Source organism: Pleurodeles waltl, chromosome 3_1 (assembly GCF_031143425.1).
Source record: "Pleurodeles waltl isolate 20211129_DDA chromosome 3_1, aPleWal1.hap1.20221129, whole genome shotgun sequence".
In the NCBI taxonomy this organism is placed as follows: domain Eukaryota; kingdom Metazoa; phylum Chordata; class Amphibia; order Caudata; family Salamandridae; genus Pleurodeles; species Pleurodeles waltl.
In genome coordinates, this window is record NC_090440.1 from 1,393,347,337 (window position 1) to 1,393,362,621 (window position 15,285).

The following is a 15,285-nucleotide window of genomic DNA, read 5'->3' on the forward strand; positions in this document are numbered from 1 at the left end:
GTGGGGCCCATGGAGGACAGAACATGTTCTGTGTCGTCCATATGATCTCATAACTTGTGCTGGTCGGCACTCAGCTGGTTTGCATCCAGGGATACAACATCAATTTTTGCTTTGAGCAATGCTTGCGTTATGGATGGCATGTGGCAGTTTGTCAAATATAGTCCGAATGTTTGCACAGGGTAGATTTTAGGTGCTGATGTGCTCTCAGGGTGGGTGTCAGCTGGCGTGGGGGGCAGCGCCGTGGTGTGGAGCTTGGGGTTCTGTGATTTGACAGTCCTGGCTTTCCCTGTCATGGTGCAGTAAAGACTGGGAGCGGGAGGCAGGTCACTCCAATCATGCACAGACCAGGGTATTGTGGGCTCCTTATCCCTCCAGGTTCATGTGGTTAGCACCAGGGGAGTCGTGCTGCCATTTTGACCTTCAAGGAAGCCCCCACGAGGAGGTAGGTGCCTCTGTGTGCGCAGTCCAGTCTAGTGAGCAAACCTACTGAGACTACAGGACCTTCCACTTAATAGGTCTCTCTAGGGCTGGCGCACTGGAGGGAGGCACAGCAGCTAGCATGCTTTGAGAGGGCATACTTCGCAGTAAGAGAGGTTAACAGTGCTGCATAAAGGGGTTCAAAGTCGGGGGCGGTGAAGGCCTCTTAGGCAGCCAGTGTTGTGAAGCCTGTCACCCACCCAGTGCCAGCAAGGAAATCTGATGTGTGGCAGGCCGACTTACGGCAAACAGGAGATTGAGTGGTATGTTTAGCGGTGAGCCCCAAGGGGCCACCAGCCTCAAGTAATGTTGTGCATGGGTAGCCCTAGCTGCAAATTCAGCACATTACTGTGAACGGCGATCCACAGTTTTCTGGGCACCCACAGGGGAACTGTGAGAACAATGCCAAATTTTCAATGTGCAAAGGCCTTGAAGTGTGGGAATGTCAATATCGGTGGACTAGTTGTGGGCCACACCCAGTCGTCTGCGGCTAAATGTAGGACTAAGGATCAGCCAGAGCTCCCACCACACAATACCATCACTCAGGGGAGCATGTGGCAGCAGGGTGCCCAAAAAATGCAGTTAGCAGTGTTCTTATAAGGAGCCAAAGCGCTGACATTGCACTACGCTTCCCCAGTAAAGACATGTGAACTAAAATCTTTCAGGCAGCGAGGGCCAGGCAGCGTTAGTGGCAGGCCACGTTAGTGGCAGCAGCCACCCGAGAGTTCGGATCGGTGCGGATAGGGCCTGGAGTGCAAGGTCACAGGCCACTCCCTTGGTCAGGGAAACTCTGCGACTACACTACAGCAGTCACACTCCAGGGAAACTACCCTTCTCCTCGACATGCCTAGACCCTCTGCCCAAGTCCCCCATATTTTCCTATGTTTGTGCATGCATCCTCAACTCCTAGACCATTTTTTGCTGTTGATTTTTAAATGTCTAAAATACAGGAAACCAGTGCACCTAAACGGAACTAATGAGACAGGTTTCTATTCTTTTATGTACAATGCAACTCAGTTTTGAGTATAGGTTTAAATCATGTTTCTGTTGACCTAACATCATTGATGTTTTCATGAAACTTAATCTGAGTTGTATTACAGTTGAGAAGATGTCGTCACGCCAGAAATTTCTTGGACCAAGCCAGAGGTTTAGCATACGTCAGTGACTGCTTCTTAGATCATTTGATTTTCAAATATATGTTTATAAAGGACAAAGTGTGCAAGGAGCTGTTCAGAACAGAAAGATGGGGTTTTACTTTTAGAGTTTAGAAATGGCTAATCTTTGAAGATTTAAACTTAAATATGATTTCTTAACAGCTGTTCCAAAGACCGAATGCACTTGCTGTGCAACAGCTGACCGCAGCCCAACAGCAGCAGTATGCATTAGCAGCAGCCCACCAGCCTCATATAGGTGAGCACTTTATTTCCATTTTCACTAATAGACCTCAGCAATATGTCTGATAGACTGACAGGCCAACACATGTTCACCTCATCCCTGACTGCATCTACAGGGCCCACATTTTGCTTTTGATCAGCTACTTTTATCAGTTAAAATAATTTCATTGTCTGTAAGTATCTTCAAGGTTAAAAATATATATTCTTTAGTGGCTATTACTTCATGCTGTGCATTTCTTTCTGGATAAATATATAAAGTCAATATTGCATCTAAATGTTAACCTGCTCTAACAGTAGAAGTTGGTGCTCATGAGCAGAGCTTTGAGGTGTGCTACTGTTAGGTCGTGGTACTTTAAATTGCAGAGCAGTAATGTTTTAATGGCTGTAATTATGTGTGTATGTATATGTGTGTATATATATATGTATGCATATATATGTAAATATATTTATAATATTTATACGAAGGGCTTTAAACAAATGAAAACGCCCACTCAGGAACTAGTGTGCCAAAGTTTATTGCCGGTACAAATTGTATCCAGCAATAAACTTTAGCAAACTGGTTCCTGGGTGAGAGCTTTAATTAGTTTGCAGTCCTTCAATAACACGTCCAGCTGGCTCATCCGGCACAGAGCTTCACCCCAGCCATTGGGTGCATGGTCCATTCTTTGAATATGGTGTGGTATTTTATTTATACATATATGGATGATGGCATGTGTGGCTATAGATAAACATGCTCTGCATACTTCTGCCATCTAGTGTTGGGTCTGGAAGGTTACAAGTTGTTTTTCTTTGAAAAGTCTTGCGTCCCGAGGTGTAGTGACGACGACTCCTTGCTGGCAATGTGTATGGTCATCGGCTTCATTGATAGATTTTTTTTTCCGCCATGTGGTCCAGTCGGGTTTTCACCGAGCTCTGATTCAAGGCAGTCTTCTTGACTGTTCCATTCGAGATACCGCCTCCACCATTGGTATTGTCTTTTCAAACACATTCATTCTATTCCTTGCATTCTGGGACAAGACAAAATCACCCATGGGATTGAAACGTTCCGGCAGAGGCCCTTCGGACTGCCATTTTCATGATTCCACCTCATAGAGAATGACCTCCTGATGGAACGGACTACCTTCTGTTTCTTTGAAGAGCCTTTGTCGTGAGATGCAGCGACAGGAGCTCGAAGAGACCCCAGACTTCTTCGGAGAACAAATTGTCCAGTTAGAGCCAGAACAAGAAATGCAAGAGGCCTTGATGGTTGACGACTCGCTGAGTTTGATGTGGACACAGTTCTTGAGATGCAAGATCTCCCTCCAGCTCAATGAACCATGAGTACTGGTTCCCCTGTCCAGCCAAAAAAACAGCACCTCTCACCGAAGCAAATGCTACTGGGCCACCACTGCCGTCAAGCTAATGTATGCATCGAAAGACACATTCAGACGCCAGCAGTCGAGCTTGGCACCCAAATTTAAGCCTCTCCTGCTCCGGCATTAATAGCTTTTGTCTCCCATTTGGCACCTACCACCCCAGCGCTGAAAAAAGCACCACCTGCTTCAGCACCAACAGTTTTGATCTCAAAACAGAAGAGCGCTTTGGCACCAAAAAACGTTTCGCCAGCTTCGGAGCGGAGCACTTCCATGGAGTCCATCTTCCATATGAGAAAGGAGAAACTCTGTATCTAGCAGACACAGCTTCATATTCAGCCGCAGACTGGCCATGTCTTGGTCAAAGCTGTTATTTCAACACCTTCTAAAACACAGCTTTTGTTTGGGAAGGCTATTGATGTTCCAGTGCCTCCAGGCAGACAGATGAGAATAGACAAAGACTCTGCTGCAACACACCCTCCTCTGCTTACCTCTCCTCATCACCTACACAGTCACAGGTGACTCTTGATATGATCCCTCAGGGTATAAAGGTTCATCCTCAGACCCCATTTTTATTAGAGGCTAGACATATAGCTAATGCACAAGGCCTCCTAGTAAGATAAGACTGTGGTCACTGGGACAAGATGGAGTAGCTCCTCCAGTACCTGCAAGAGAAGCACACTAAGGGCGGGCCAAGAAAGTGTCAGTGGGGGGCAGCTTGTTTCCAGTATTTCCATCCAATGTGACCTAGATTCTGCTGCCACTGCCACCAGGGGAATAAATGCCAGTGTTCTTATGTGCAGGCATGCATGGCTACACGTTTCCAGATTTAAACCCGATGCTCAACAAACTATTGTTAATATACCATTTGACAAGGAGCACTTCTTTGGCCCACAAGTCTTAAAAAAAAATGAAAAAAGACAATGAGGTGGCCCAATTGGTGGGTCCCTTACAGACCGCTGGTACATTTGGTTCCTTTTGTTGGCTGCTCTATAAATCAGCCTCCAAGTACATGGCTACGGACGCCTCTTCCTCTTACCACAAAGGGCAATCACACACATCCTTCCACAGAGACTTTTTTTTTATAGGTCCTTACAGGGAAAACAACAGTAGAGAAAGAGACAAAACACCCTTCCAATGAGGCTCCTCAACTGCCTCAAAACAGTGACTCCCTTCTCCTTCCCCTGACTATTCAACACCTGTCAGGGGACGTCTTGCACAATTCTTTCAGACATGGCAAAACAGAACAGATCAATTGGGTGTTGGAAGTTATCGAAGATGGTTACTGTCTGGAGCTCATTTCCACACCTCCAGACATTCCTCCTCGCACTGAAACTTTTTCCAGAATATATCACTGTTCAAACAGAAGTTTCATGCTATCTTCAAAAAAAGGGATCCATAGAAACCTGTTCCAGCACACCTTCAAGAGACAGGAGTATACTCTATCCTTTCTGATCCCCAAAAAGGATGGGTCGTTAAGGCCTATTCTACATCTCAGGCCTTTGAAGTATTAAATCTAGTCGGATCATTTTCACATGGTAGCACTTCAGGACGTGATCCCACTGCTTCAACAAGGCAATTGACTCTCAGAATTGCACCTGAAGGACACTTACTTTCACATCCCAGTACACCCAGTGCCTCGCAAATACCTCTGCTTTGTGATTGCAAGCACACACTACCAGTTCAAGGTGTTTCCGTTTGGAATAACAACTGCTCCATGGGTGTTAACAAAATGTTTTACAGTGGTTGTAGCTAACTTACCCAGAAAATATATCTACATTTTCTCATATCTGGACGACTTGCTAATGAAAGACAGAACTCTCAAACGTTGTCTACATCACATTCAAATCACCATAGATTTGGTTCACTGACAGTTTGCACTAGTAACCTCCAAAAATCCCGCCTGCAACCTCTTCAAATCCAATTCTATCTAGGGGCTGTTCTGAATATGCACATGGGTCTAGCTTATTCAAACGCAGCAAGAATACAACATTTTCAAACACAACACATGCTTTCACCCCAGTAACATGTTGTAGTCAAATGCATCATGAGGCTTTTGGGGATGATGGCCTCTTCAATTGCTGTAGTGCCAAATTCCTGTCTCCGCATGCACCTCTTGCAGAAATATAATGCACCTTAATGGTCTCTAACACAGGGTCGTCTGCAAGATCTAGTGTTGGCAGACAGTTGTACCTATAGCTCTCTTCAGTGGTGGAACAAGAACAACCTGTTAAAGGGGCGGCCTTTTCTAGACCTTGTTCCTCCGATCATTCGTGCCTCTGTGACAGGATGAGGTGTCCACCTTCAGGATCTCACAGTACAGGCTCTCTGGGATCTCAAATATTGCAGTATGCACATTGGGGGGTGGGGGGGAGGGGGAGGACATTGGGAGGATTGGGCACGGTGAGTGCTCTACAACTGTCTTGCCTATCGCAAGAGATCTGCCGTTGGGCCCTTGGCCACAACACTTATCTACCAGCATAAAATCTCCCAGGTGCACACCCCAACTGTGCTGACCTCAGCAGGATGCTGCAACAAGTCCACACGTTTTTACAACATCCACGAGTCCTGCTTCCCTACTTCTGAAAGTGGGGGTTCCCGGACATAGACCTAATCGCAACAATTCAATGCAAAATGCCTACGCTTTGCTTTAAGATTTGTGCACCATTAGTCCAAGGGCAATGCTCTATGGATGAACTGGACAGGGATATTTGCCTAAGCATTTCTGCCTCTCCTTCCGTTTCTGGTTCGGAAACCTGAGCAGACATCCCTCATGTTGATCCTAGTGACCCCCCCACCCCCATGGGCCCGACAACCGTGGTTCACCACCACTCTAAAACTGTTTGTAGTTTTTCACAAGAAGCTTTCCCTCAACCCTGACCTTCTCACTCAGAACCGTGTTCAAATCAGGCACCCATATACCAAGGAAATAAATATTGTGATGTGGCTCTTGAGGCCATAGAGTTTGAATACTCACTCACTAGACTCATTTGACCACCATTTGAGCCTTTACATTCATGCCCTTTTCAGTTTGTCGTGGAAGGTGGCATTTTTAGTTCCTATCACCTCACTTAGGTGCGTGAGCGCCAGGTTTTACCCCTGCATGAACCTTTTTTTTCAAGTACATAAAGATAAATTAGTTCTTCGCACCATCTCAAAAGTCTTAACAAAAATGGTATCTCATTTCCACCTAAATCAATCTATTGAATTGCCAGTCTTCTTTCTACAACCACATGCTGAAAGAGCTTGTCTCACTTTAGACATTAAGAGGGTGCTTATGTTCTACATTGATAGAATTAAAACCTTTGGACAGACTAAACAGCTTTTTGTTGCTTTCAAACCACCCACGCAAAGGCAACCCTATATCTAAATCTGGCTTAGCCAGATGAATTGTTAAATTAATCTAAACCTGCTATGCTAAAGCCAAAAGACCATTACCTACTCCTTCTAGAGCGCACTCCACTTGTTAAAAAGAAAAAAAAAAAAAAGCAGCAGCCATGGCCTTTTTAAGAAGCATTCCAATAGCTGACACATGTAAGGCAGCTACATGGTCCACACCACACACCATCACTAAGCATTATTGTATGGATGTCTTGGCACACCAGCAAGCCAGTGTAGGACAGGCGGTGTTAAGTATGTTTTTCCAGACCAGCGCAGCACCAAAAGTTTAGCTACCGCTTTTGGCTAATTACTGCTTTACAGTCTATGCAGAGCATGTGTTTCTACAGCTACACATGCCATCAATGGGAAAATGTTACTTACAAAATAAGCATCTGTTTGTGGCATGTAGTACTGTAGATTCACATGCACCCACCCTTCTCCCTGAACACCTGTGGTTGTTGCAGTCTATTCACAGTTAATCATACATTCATTTGTGTGGACATATCTATCTTTTCACTTACACCACACTCTCCTGCCTGCGTGAATACAATCTAACAATGGAGTCAATGCCCATGCGCATTACCAGCAAGAGGAAGAATCACTTACACCTCGTAACTTAAGACGTGGCGAAGAAAAACAACTTGCAACCTTCCAGATCAAACACTAGATGGCAGAATTATGCAGACTGAGTCTACCGCACTACATGAAGCAAACAGATGTTTAGTGGGTAAGTAACATTTTCCATATATTATGAACACAAAGGGGATTTAAGGGGTTTAGGGTTCAGGGGTGAGTAGTGTATGTGGCAGTACATGTCTTTAAGGGTTTTGGTATGTGTAGTATAGGTTATATAATGTTGGAGGTGTAGTGTTTATGAGAAATGAGGGTAGTGTGAATAAGTGAGAAACGGAAAAGGAAAAAGGTACTACCTCTAAATGAAATGATTTTGAAGCATGAATCTTTTCTGGATGTATATGGCATGTATTATTCCACCGTCTTGTGGTTGGGTCAAGAATAGGTATTTAGTCCCTTCCTATTTTTTTTGGGTTGCTGTGGATGTTGTGAAGTCATCAACCGTTTAATGCTATGTCCCTCCATGCATGACATCATATGTACGCCCCATTTGCCACCAGTGAGTCAGGAAACAGAGGTATGAAGCCGAACAAGGGAAGAAAACTTTTCACGAAAGAGCCAACAAGTCACAGAACACTGCAGGATTTCAACCAGATCACGGATGGACATTGATGAAGATCACCAAGACTCTAAAGCAATGCAAAATTCTTTGGACTGTTGAAGTGCCAGCATGGGAAGGAAACAAATAGACTATATTGTTTGGAGAATAATCAAGCGTTAAGGAGTGCACCCTCATTTAGATTTTACCCAAGCTGCCATCACACGTTTGCACAGGACTTTCACGACGTACAACCTCTGACTCCCAAAGGACCACGAGTCAAGCAGGTTCCATTCATACACCTATTTACAACCGAAGACCATTAAGGCACGAGAAAAGCAAAGGTGGGCACATTGTGCTATGGTGCACTCCGAGCACAAACGGAGGTCGCTTAGAGATCTGGGCACCAAACTGGCATGGTGGAAAGGGTCTGGCACCAAACAAATTGATGTGGTTGCATGAAGAAAGACTTTGAACAGAAAGTCAAGAGGCCGACATCAAGACACACCAGATAAAACACTAAGGTTGCAGCATGGCTAAGCCAAATATTTGGACCCTAAGCGTCACAGTAGCAGTATACTTTTTCAAGAAGGCACACAATTTAGTGGAAGATGCTGAGGAAACTGCCTGCGACGGTCGGGACCCTCCTACAAGTGACTTACCAATAGGGAAGGGACTCTTATTCACAAAATACCTGTATGAGGCAGTAGTAGGGCTTTTACCTGTAAGTGGAAGGCAATCATTTCCAACAATGGATATTGAACGTAATTCAAAATGGTTAAGGCATAGGACTAGTAAGCAACCATTCAATAAGGGAGAACAGCTGTACTTGAATCAAAATGTCACCAATCTCTTACTCAATAGAAAAGGTACAGTCAAAGGAAAGGAACCAGGAAATCTACATTGTTTAATATTTTGTGTGAAACCAGGACAAGACTGTCGGACCCATACTAGACATAAGGGTGCTAAACAGGTTTATAGAGACACAGATAAACAACAACAAAAAACACTCCAGGAGATCACATGCTTGAAAAGAGGGTACTATATGGCAACTGCAGACCTCAAATATGCCTTCCTACACATACCGATAAATAGCCAACCCAGGAAATTCCTGTAGTTCTTCATAGACCAGGTACATTACTGGTTCAGGATGCTGTCATTTGAGAGATGTTTAGCCTCAAGGGTATTCATAAAGTTCCCTCTAGTAGTAGCGGCACACCAGCTGAGGGAGGAAATACATGTTTACGCTTATTTAAACAATTGACTGGTAAAAGTGAAATTGTTCAAACACTGCCAGGCCAATGTGTAGATTATGATGGGAACACTCCACAAACTAGGCTTCTCACTATACTTGGATTCCAAGGCTTCCCCAGTGACAAAATGAGTCTAGGTACTGACCGAGTCCAGTTATCTCTACCAGAATGGCCATCTTCTGACCGTACAAATGATAGGGAAACACAATGGGCATAATAGCATTTTGCATCCCCCTAACTCCCTGTGCAGAACTCCACGAGTCAACTTAAAGAGTGGCTGCAACAGCAGTGATAACAGGCAACTGAGAGTTTGGAGGATTCAGTGATTGGCACAGTCAGCATATACAGATACAGTGGTGAAACAAGCAGGGTTACGGTGGGAAGACTGTTCAAACAGCCAACTTTCTCTAAGAATCACCATAGTCACATTCCACAATATTTGGGAAGCCCACATGGGCAAGCTGAACATCGGGGACCATTGGATCCCAGAGTAGCCTGTGAAACATGTTGGGACTAAACTGCCTTCTCAACCCTCAAAGCTTTCCAGACACATGTTGGAGGAAGATCAGTACAGTCCTAGAGAAAACGACTGCCATGTTCTACCTCAAATGTAGGGGGGTTAGGGGCATAGTATAGGAGACTGGCTGAGATGACAAGATCTCACTTGCTGTCCAAACTGGCACAGGACATTTGAAAATGTGCCAATTAGAAAAATAGCACTAGTGGAAATATACCTACTAGGGGTGTAAGACACAGAAGCTGACAGGCTAAGCAGACAGACCGTTCCTCGCATGAGTGGGAACTAAAATAATAATTAGTGGAAAAAAAATCTTTCAGAGGTACATCACAACACACAGACCTCGTAGCATTTCAAGACAATGCCCATGCTTAGTATCAGGATATCGGCGGTCGTTGGGGAATGCCTTATCAATTAAATGGTCTGGGAAAGTAGCTTACACTCCGCCCCACCCCCAAATTTGGGTAATACCACTCATGATACAGAATTGCAAGAAACCACCAGTGACTCATCTCTTGATTGCACCTCAGTGGGGCCAGACAGATATGTTTTTTTTAAGAGTGGGTAGAGATGGTGCAGAACAGTGCATGAGACTGCTATCTCATCAGCACTTGCTGAGAATATGAAGGGGTCAGGGATACCATCTGGGCCCAACTACTCGGAGCCTGACAGCATGGCTTCTGTAGACTTAGAATTTGGTCACCAGGGCCATGGAGGTGCGCAAAGAGGCCAGAAGGCCCATCAGAAGGAAATGCTACACTGCAAAGTGGAGGAGGTTCATAATAATAAAGGGCTTAGTTAAAAACTGGATGCCAGACACTACTGCAGTTGTTTGTATAACACACCAACTAGAGGATGGCCTCCTAATTCTCACTCCAAGTACATCTGTCAGCCACAGCGAAGTACACAAGGGGAGTAATAGGAAGACGTTTTTTTCATGAAAGGATCCTGTAGGGAGCAAAGAATAGCACCCCTAGTCTTCCTCAGCATCTGTGTGGAATCCCAGAGTGCTGTATTCTGCCCACTCCCAAGATGTCTGAACCCTTCCTTGGATGCTAAGAGCTTAGTAGCCCACCATAGAGGTATGGCTTCCTGTGGGCTACACATACTTGGAAAAACCTGTTTGGCAACCAATGCCTCCAGCCACACTTACAACAGATGCATCAATGATTGGATGGGGAGCACACCTCAACAATCACAACATTCAGGGACAATGGGACAACAAACACAAACAGCTTCACATAGACCACTTAGAATTGGTAGCTGTATTCCTAGCACTCAAAGCCTTTCAACCTCTTCTCGTTCATAAACACATTCTCATCAAAACAGACAATATGACTACAATGTACTACCGAAACAACCAGGGAGGGACCCACTCATCACAACTTTGTCTTCTAGCGCAAAAAACATGGCATTGGGCAATTTACAACAACATTCACCCTGTAGCACAGTACATTCCAGGGATTCACAATCAATTAGCAGATGTTCTCAGCCGGGATCATCAGCAAACACACAAGTGGGAAATTCACCCCCAGGTACTTCACAAGTACTTTCGCCAATGGGGAACACCTGACATAGATCTATTCGCCCAACAGCCAGAACGCAAAATGCCAAAACTTTGCATCCAGGTTCCCACATCCTCTATCCAAGGGCAATGCTCCATGGATCAACTGGTCAGGGATATTTGCTTACACTTTTCCTCCTCTCCCGCTCATTCCATTTCTGGTCAACAAACTGCGTCAAAACAAACTCAAACTCATGCTTATAGCGCCAACGTGGGCACGTCAACCATGGTACACGACATTATTAGACCTATCACTAGTACCACACATCAAGCTGCCAAAGAGGCCGGATCTTTAGCTTTTTCATCCATTAAAATACACCTCACAGCTATTTCAGCGTATTTACAAAATGAACAAAAACAAGTCTCTATTTAGAGTCCCTGTCATCAAAGCCTTCATGGAAGGGCTAAAACGTATCATACCACCAAGAACAGCACCAGTGCCTTCATCTAATCTCAATATTGTACTCCACAGCTCATGGGTCCACCGTTTGAACTCATGCACTCGTGTCAGATTCAATATCTAACGTGGAAAGCAGCATTCATTGTTGCAATCACTTCATTACGAAGAGTTTGTGAAATACAAGCATTCACTATTGAACAACCCTTTATACAAGTACACAAACATAAAGTAGCACTTCGCACAAACCCAAAATTCCTACCTAAAGTCATCTCACCATTTCATAAAAATCAAACATTGGAACTTCCGGTCTTCTTCCCACAGCCAGATTCAGTAGCAGAAAGAGCGCTGCATACATTAGACATTAAAAGAGCTTTAATGTATTACATTAACAGAACAAAATCATTTAGGAAAACTAAACAGTTATTTGTCGCATTCCAAAAACTGCGTACTGGTAATCCTATCTCAAAACAAGGACTAGCCAGATGGATAGTAAAATGCATCCAAACCTGTTACCTAAAAGCTAAAAGGCAGCTATCAGTAACACCAAAAGCACATTCCACCAGGAAGAAAGGAGCAACAATGGCATTTCTAGGAAATATACCAATGACAGAAATCTGTAAAGCAGCCACTTGGTCAACACCCCATACATTTACCAAGCATTACTTTGTAGATGTGTTAGCAACACAACAAGCCACAGTAGAACAGGCTGTACTAAGAACACTATTTCAAACAACTTCAACTCCTACAGGCTGACCACCGCTTATGGGAGGAAAACTGCTTTGTAGTCAATGCATAGCATGTGTATCTGCAGCTACACATGCCATTGAACGGAAAATGTCACTTACCCAGTGTACATCTGTTCGTGGCATGTTCTGCTGCAGATTCACATGCGTCCTCCCTGGGAGCCTGTAGCCGTTTAAGTTACACATTTATTTGAACATATGTATATATATAAATCTATTCCATTTGCATGGACATCTCTTTTCTTTGCACTCTATCACTCCTACCTTACCCTCCGCTGGAAAACAATCTAAGATGGAGTCGATGCCCATGCGCAGTGGAGCCGAACAGGAGGAGTCACTCGATCCCATGACTCGAATACTTTTTTCGAAGAAAAACAACTTGTAACACTCCGAGCCCAACACTAGATTTCAGGACCTACGCACAGCATGTGAATCTGCAGCAGAACATGCAACGAACAGATGTACATTGGGTAAGTGACATTTTTGACGGCAACACTTCTGAACTTAATAAAGTTGCTGCAAAATTTGTATCAGCAAGTGCCAATGCCTTCAGGGGTTTTTAACATCAGTTTGGTCAAGAGACCTTTGAAGAATAGGAAGATCCAAGGTGTGATTGCAGCTGCCAAATTACAAAAACAAGTGGAAGCTTAAGGGTTAAAGATCTTGAATGGTAAATCACGGGAAGACAGCCCAGCAGCATTAACTTCCTTAAGCGAAAAGCAGCAACTAACTATAGTCTATACCCTTGCATGTGAAGATGCACACCGCCTGGTGAGCTTTTTTTAAAATTCATCCACAACCTGAAAGTGACCATTTTTCATAAGTTTTAAAAATCAATCTAAATCTGTACAAAGTCAGTACAACAGCCGATTTAAATCAAAGACCAGAAAGCTATGGTTTAAACAGATTAGGATTCCGTTGAGATAAAATATCCCAGATCATGGACATGATCTACCAGTACACAAATCATCAGGAGAACTGCAATGAGGGTCAGTGGCTCCAGTCATGGATAGATCTAATCAGTTCAGTTCAAGAAATATGATGGAAATAAGTGGGGTGGAGTGTGGGGGGGGGGGGGGTAGTGACTCTTGGTTTAATAAGGAATTGAGCAATAATAAAAGGAAAATAGCTAGGGAGGTAAGAAGGCTGACAGAAGCAAATAAAGGGATTAAAATTGATTCAGCCTATTTGAGGGCAGCAAGGAAAGAATATAAGAGACTGTTGGTGGGGTCAAAAGGAGACACACTGAGGAGTTTTGGGTAAAATTACAATGGTCTAGCAAACTGCCCAACAGAGGAGTTTTCTGGGGTATAACCAGTGACCATAATGAAGGGCCAGGCCCGTCATCAAAATGCATATCGCAGAGGAAGTTTGGACTGCATATGTAAGTAACGTGTACAAACCCGCCCAGTAGTAGTAAGAACATTGATGAAAACTGACATCTTCAGAATCGGGAGAAGTGGTGGGCGGACACTATTCCAAGAACTCGGAAGCTTGAATCAGACCCAAGGCAATATAATGAATGCTCGATGTTGCAAATAAATGCAGTACAGCACAGGGTGATTCGATAAGGTCCCTCCATAATGGACGGTAAAGAAAAACTTGTGGAAATATTGAAAACAAGTCACTAGGACCAGTAGTCACAGAAAGTCTAACAGACATAAAACAGGGGATTAAAAAAATAAATAAATGAAGCTACTGGAAGCTGGAGCCAGTGGCCTACCCAGTGTGTTTAAGCAAAACAAGTGTTTTTGGGCAAGGTATCTAGTACCCCTCTTTAACTAGATCTACTCTCGGAACACTATTCCAATGTCTTGGAAAGGGAGTATTTTCCACCCAATATATAAAAACTAAAGCCACACATCGCCAGGTAATTATAGGCTAATAACCTTAATAGACGTGGAAGCAAAACTCTGCGCCTCTTGCATTTTACACATTTTACAAGACCTCTTAGCCTCGTCGTAGGAGAAATGTTTGATACTGAAAACCCAAACTGGGCTACGGGCCGTCATGGGGACGATTACCAACCTGGTAACTTTGGGTATACTGATGGAGAACACAATGAGGAAAACCAGGCTGTTTTCCAGTTTCATTGACCTCAATTTGGCATTCAATTGAGACTGGGGCATGCCACGGGAAATGCTTAATACAATCACTGCTCTACATAGCAATACGTGGGCACAGGTAAAAATTGGAGACGGCAGCGGAGTTACCTCAAACATCAATACCAAAAATGGTCTGAAACAAGGGTGCTTTCTGGACCCCAGTTTTTTTTTTTTTTTTTTTTCAAATATATTTAGCCAGTATGAATAGTTACCTGACAGCAGTTGAATGCCATCCTCCCATCTTGTCAAATGAAAAGATAGTATATCTGCAATATGCAGACAATATAGTCATCTTAAGCCAAGCACCAATTGGCCTGCAAAGACTGATTAACACCCTGGCAAGCTATATTAAGCAACAAGGACTGGAGCTGAACTTGAGGAAAAGCTAAAGTAGTGCAGCTAGTGGACTTCAAATGCATAGCGAATAAGTGGTTTATTAAAAGCGAGCAAGTTGATCTGTCATTTCACATAAATATTTGGGAGTCACTGTGGGGCGTCAACTGTCGTTCACCAACCACTCAACGTCATTTCAGGTAAAACCCAGTCTTTAATATTCGCCTTCAAAGTTCTTGAAAAAGAAATTGTGTGGTTCATCATACAGTCATCTTTTAACAGTGATGGCGGCCCAATTTTTACATAAAGTCTGGAAATATGGCATGGCATGGCTGGGAAATAGCTATCTTAAATCAGCTCCAAATAAAGGCCAACAAAGCAGTTTTCTCTCTTCCCAAAGCATTTTCCCCTATTCAGGTATGTTTAGAATTTGATCTTAAACACCAGAAATACCAACAAATTAATGACTTTGTGACATAGTACTGGAGACTTCTTGCCGTGGAAAGTTGAACTTAGAGCAGTCTATGCTGGCTTGAGTTAAAAGCCCAAATGGAGAAAAAAACAATCCAACTTGTGGGGCGTTGACTTTGAGAAA

The 15,285-nt window shown here is 43.8% G+C and overlaps 1 protein-coding gene across 18 annotated transcripts in view; it reads left to right on the forward strand.

Annotated features, from left to right (window-relative positions):
• The window catches only part of PUM1 (pumilio RNA binding family member 1), an 859,012-nt gene that overhangs the window by 333,326 nt on the left and 510,401 nt on the right, over positions 1-15,285 (forward strand). For all 18 annotated transcript variants that reach the window (XM_069224905.1, XM_069224910.1, XM_069224908.1 and 15 more), the window contains one exon: positions 1,794-1,887. In XM_069224905.1, coding sequence (XP_069081006.1) covers positions 1,794-1,887 — 94 coding nt within the window. The remainder of the gene's footprint in view (positions 1-1,793; positions 1,888-15,285) is intronic.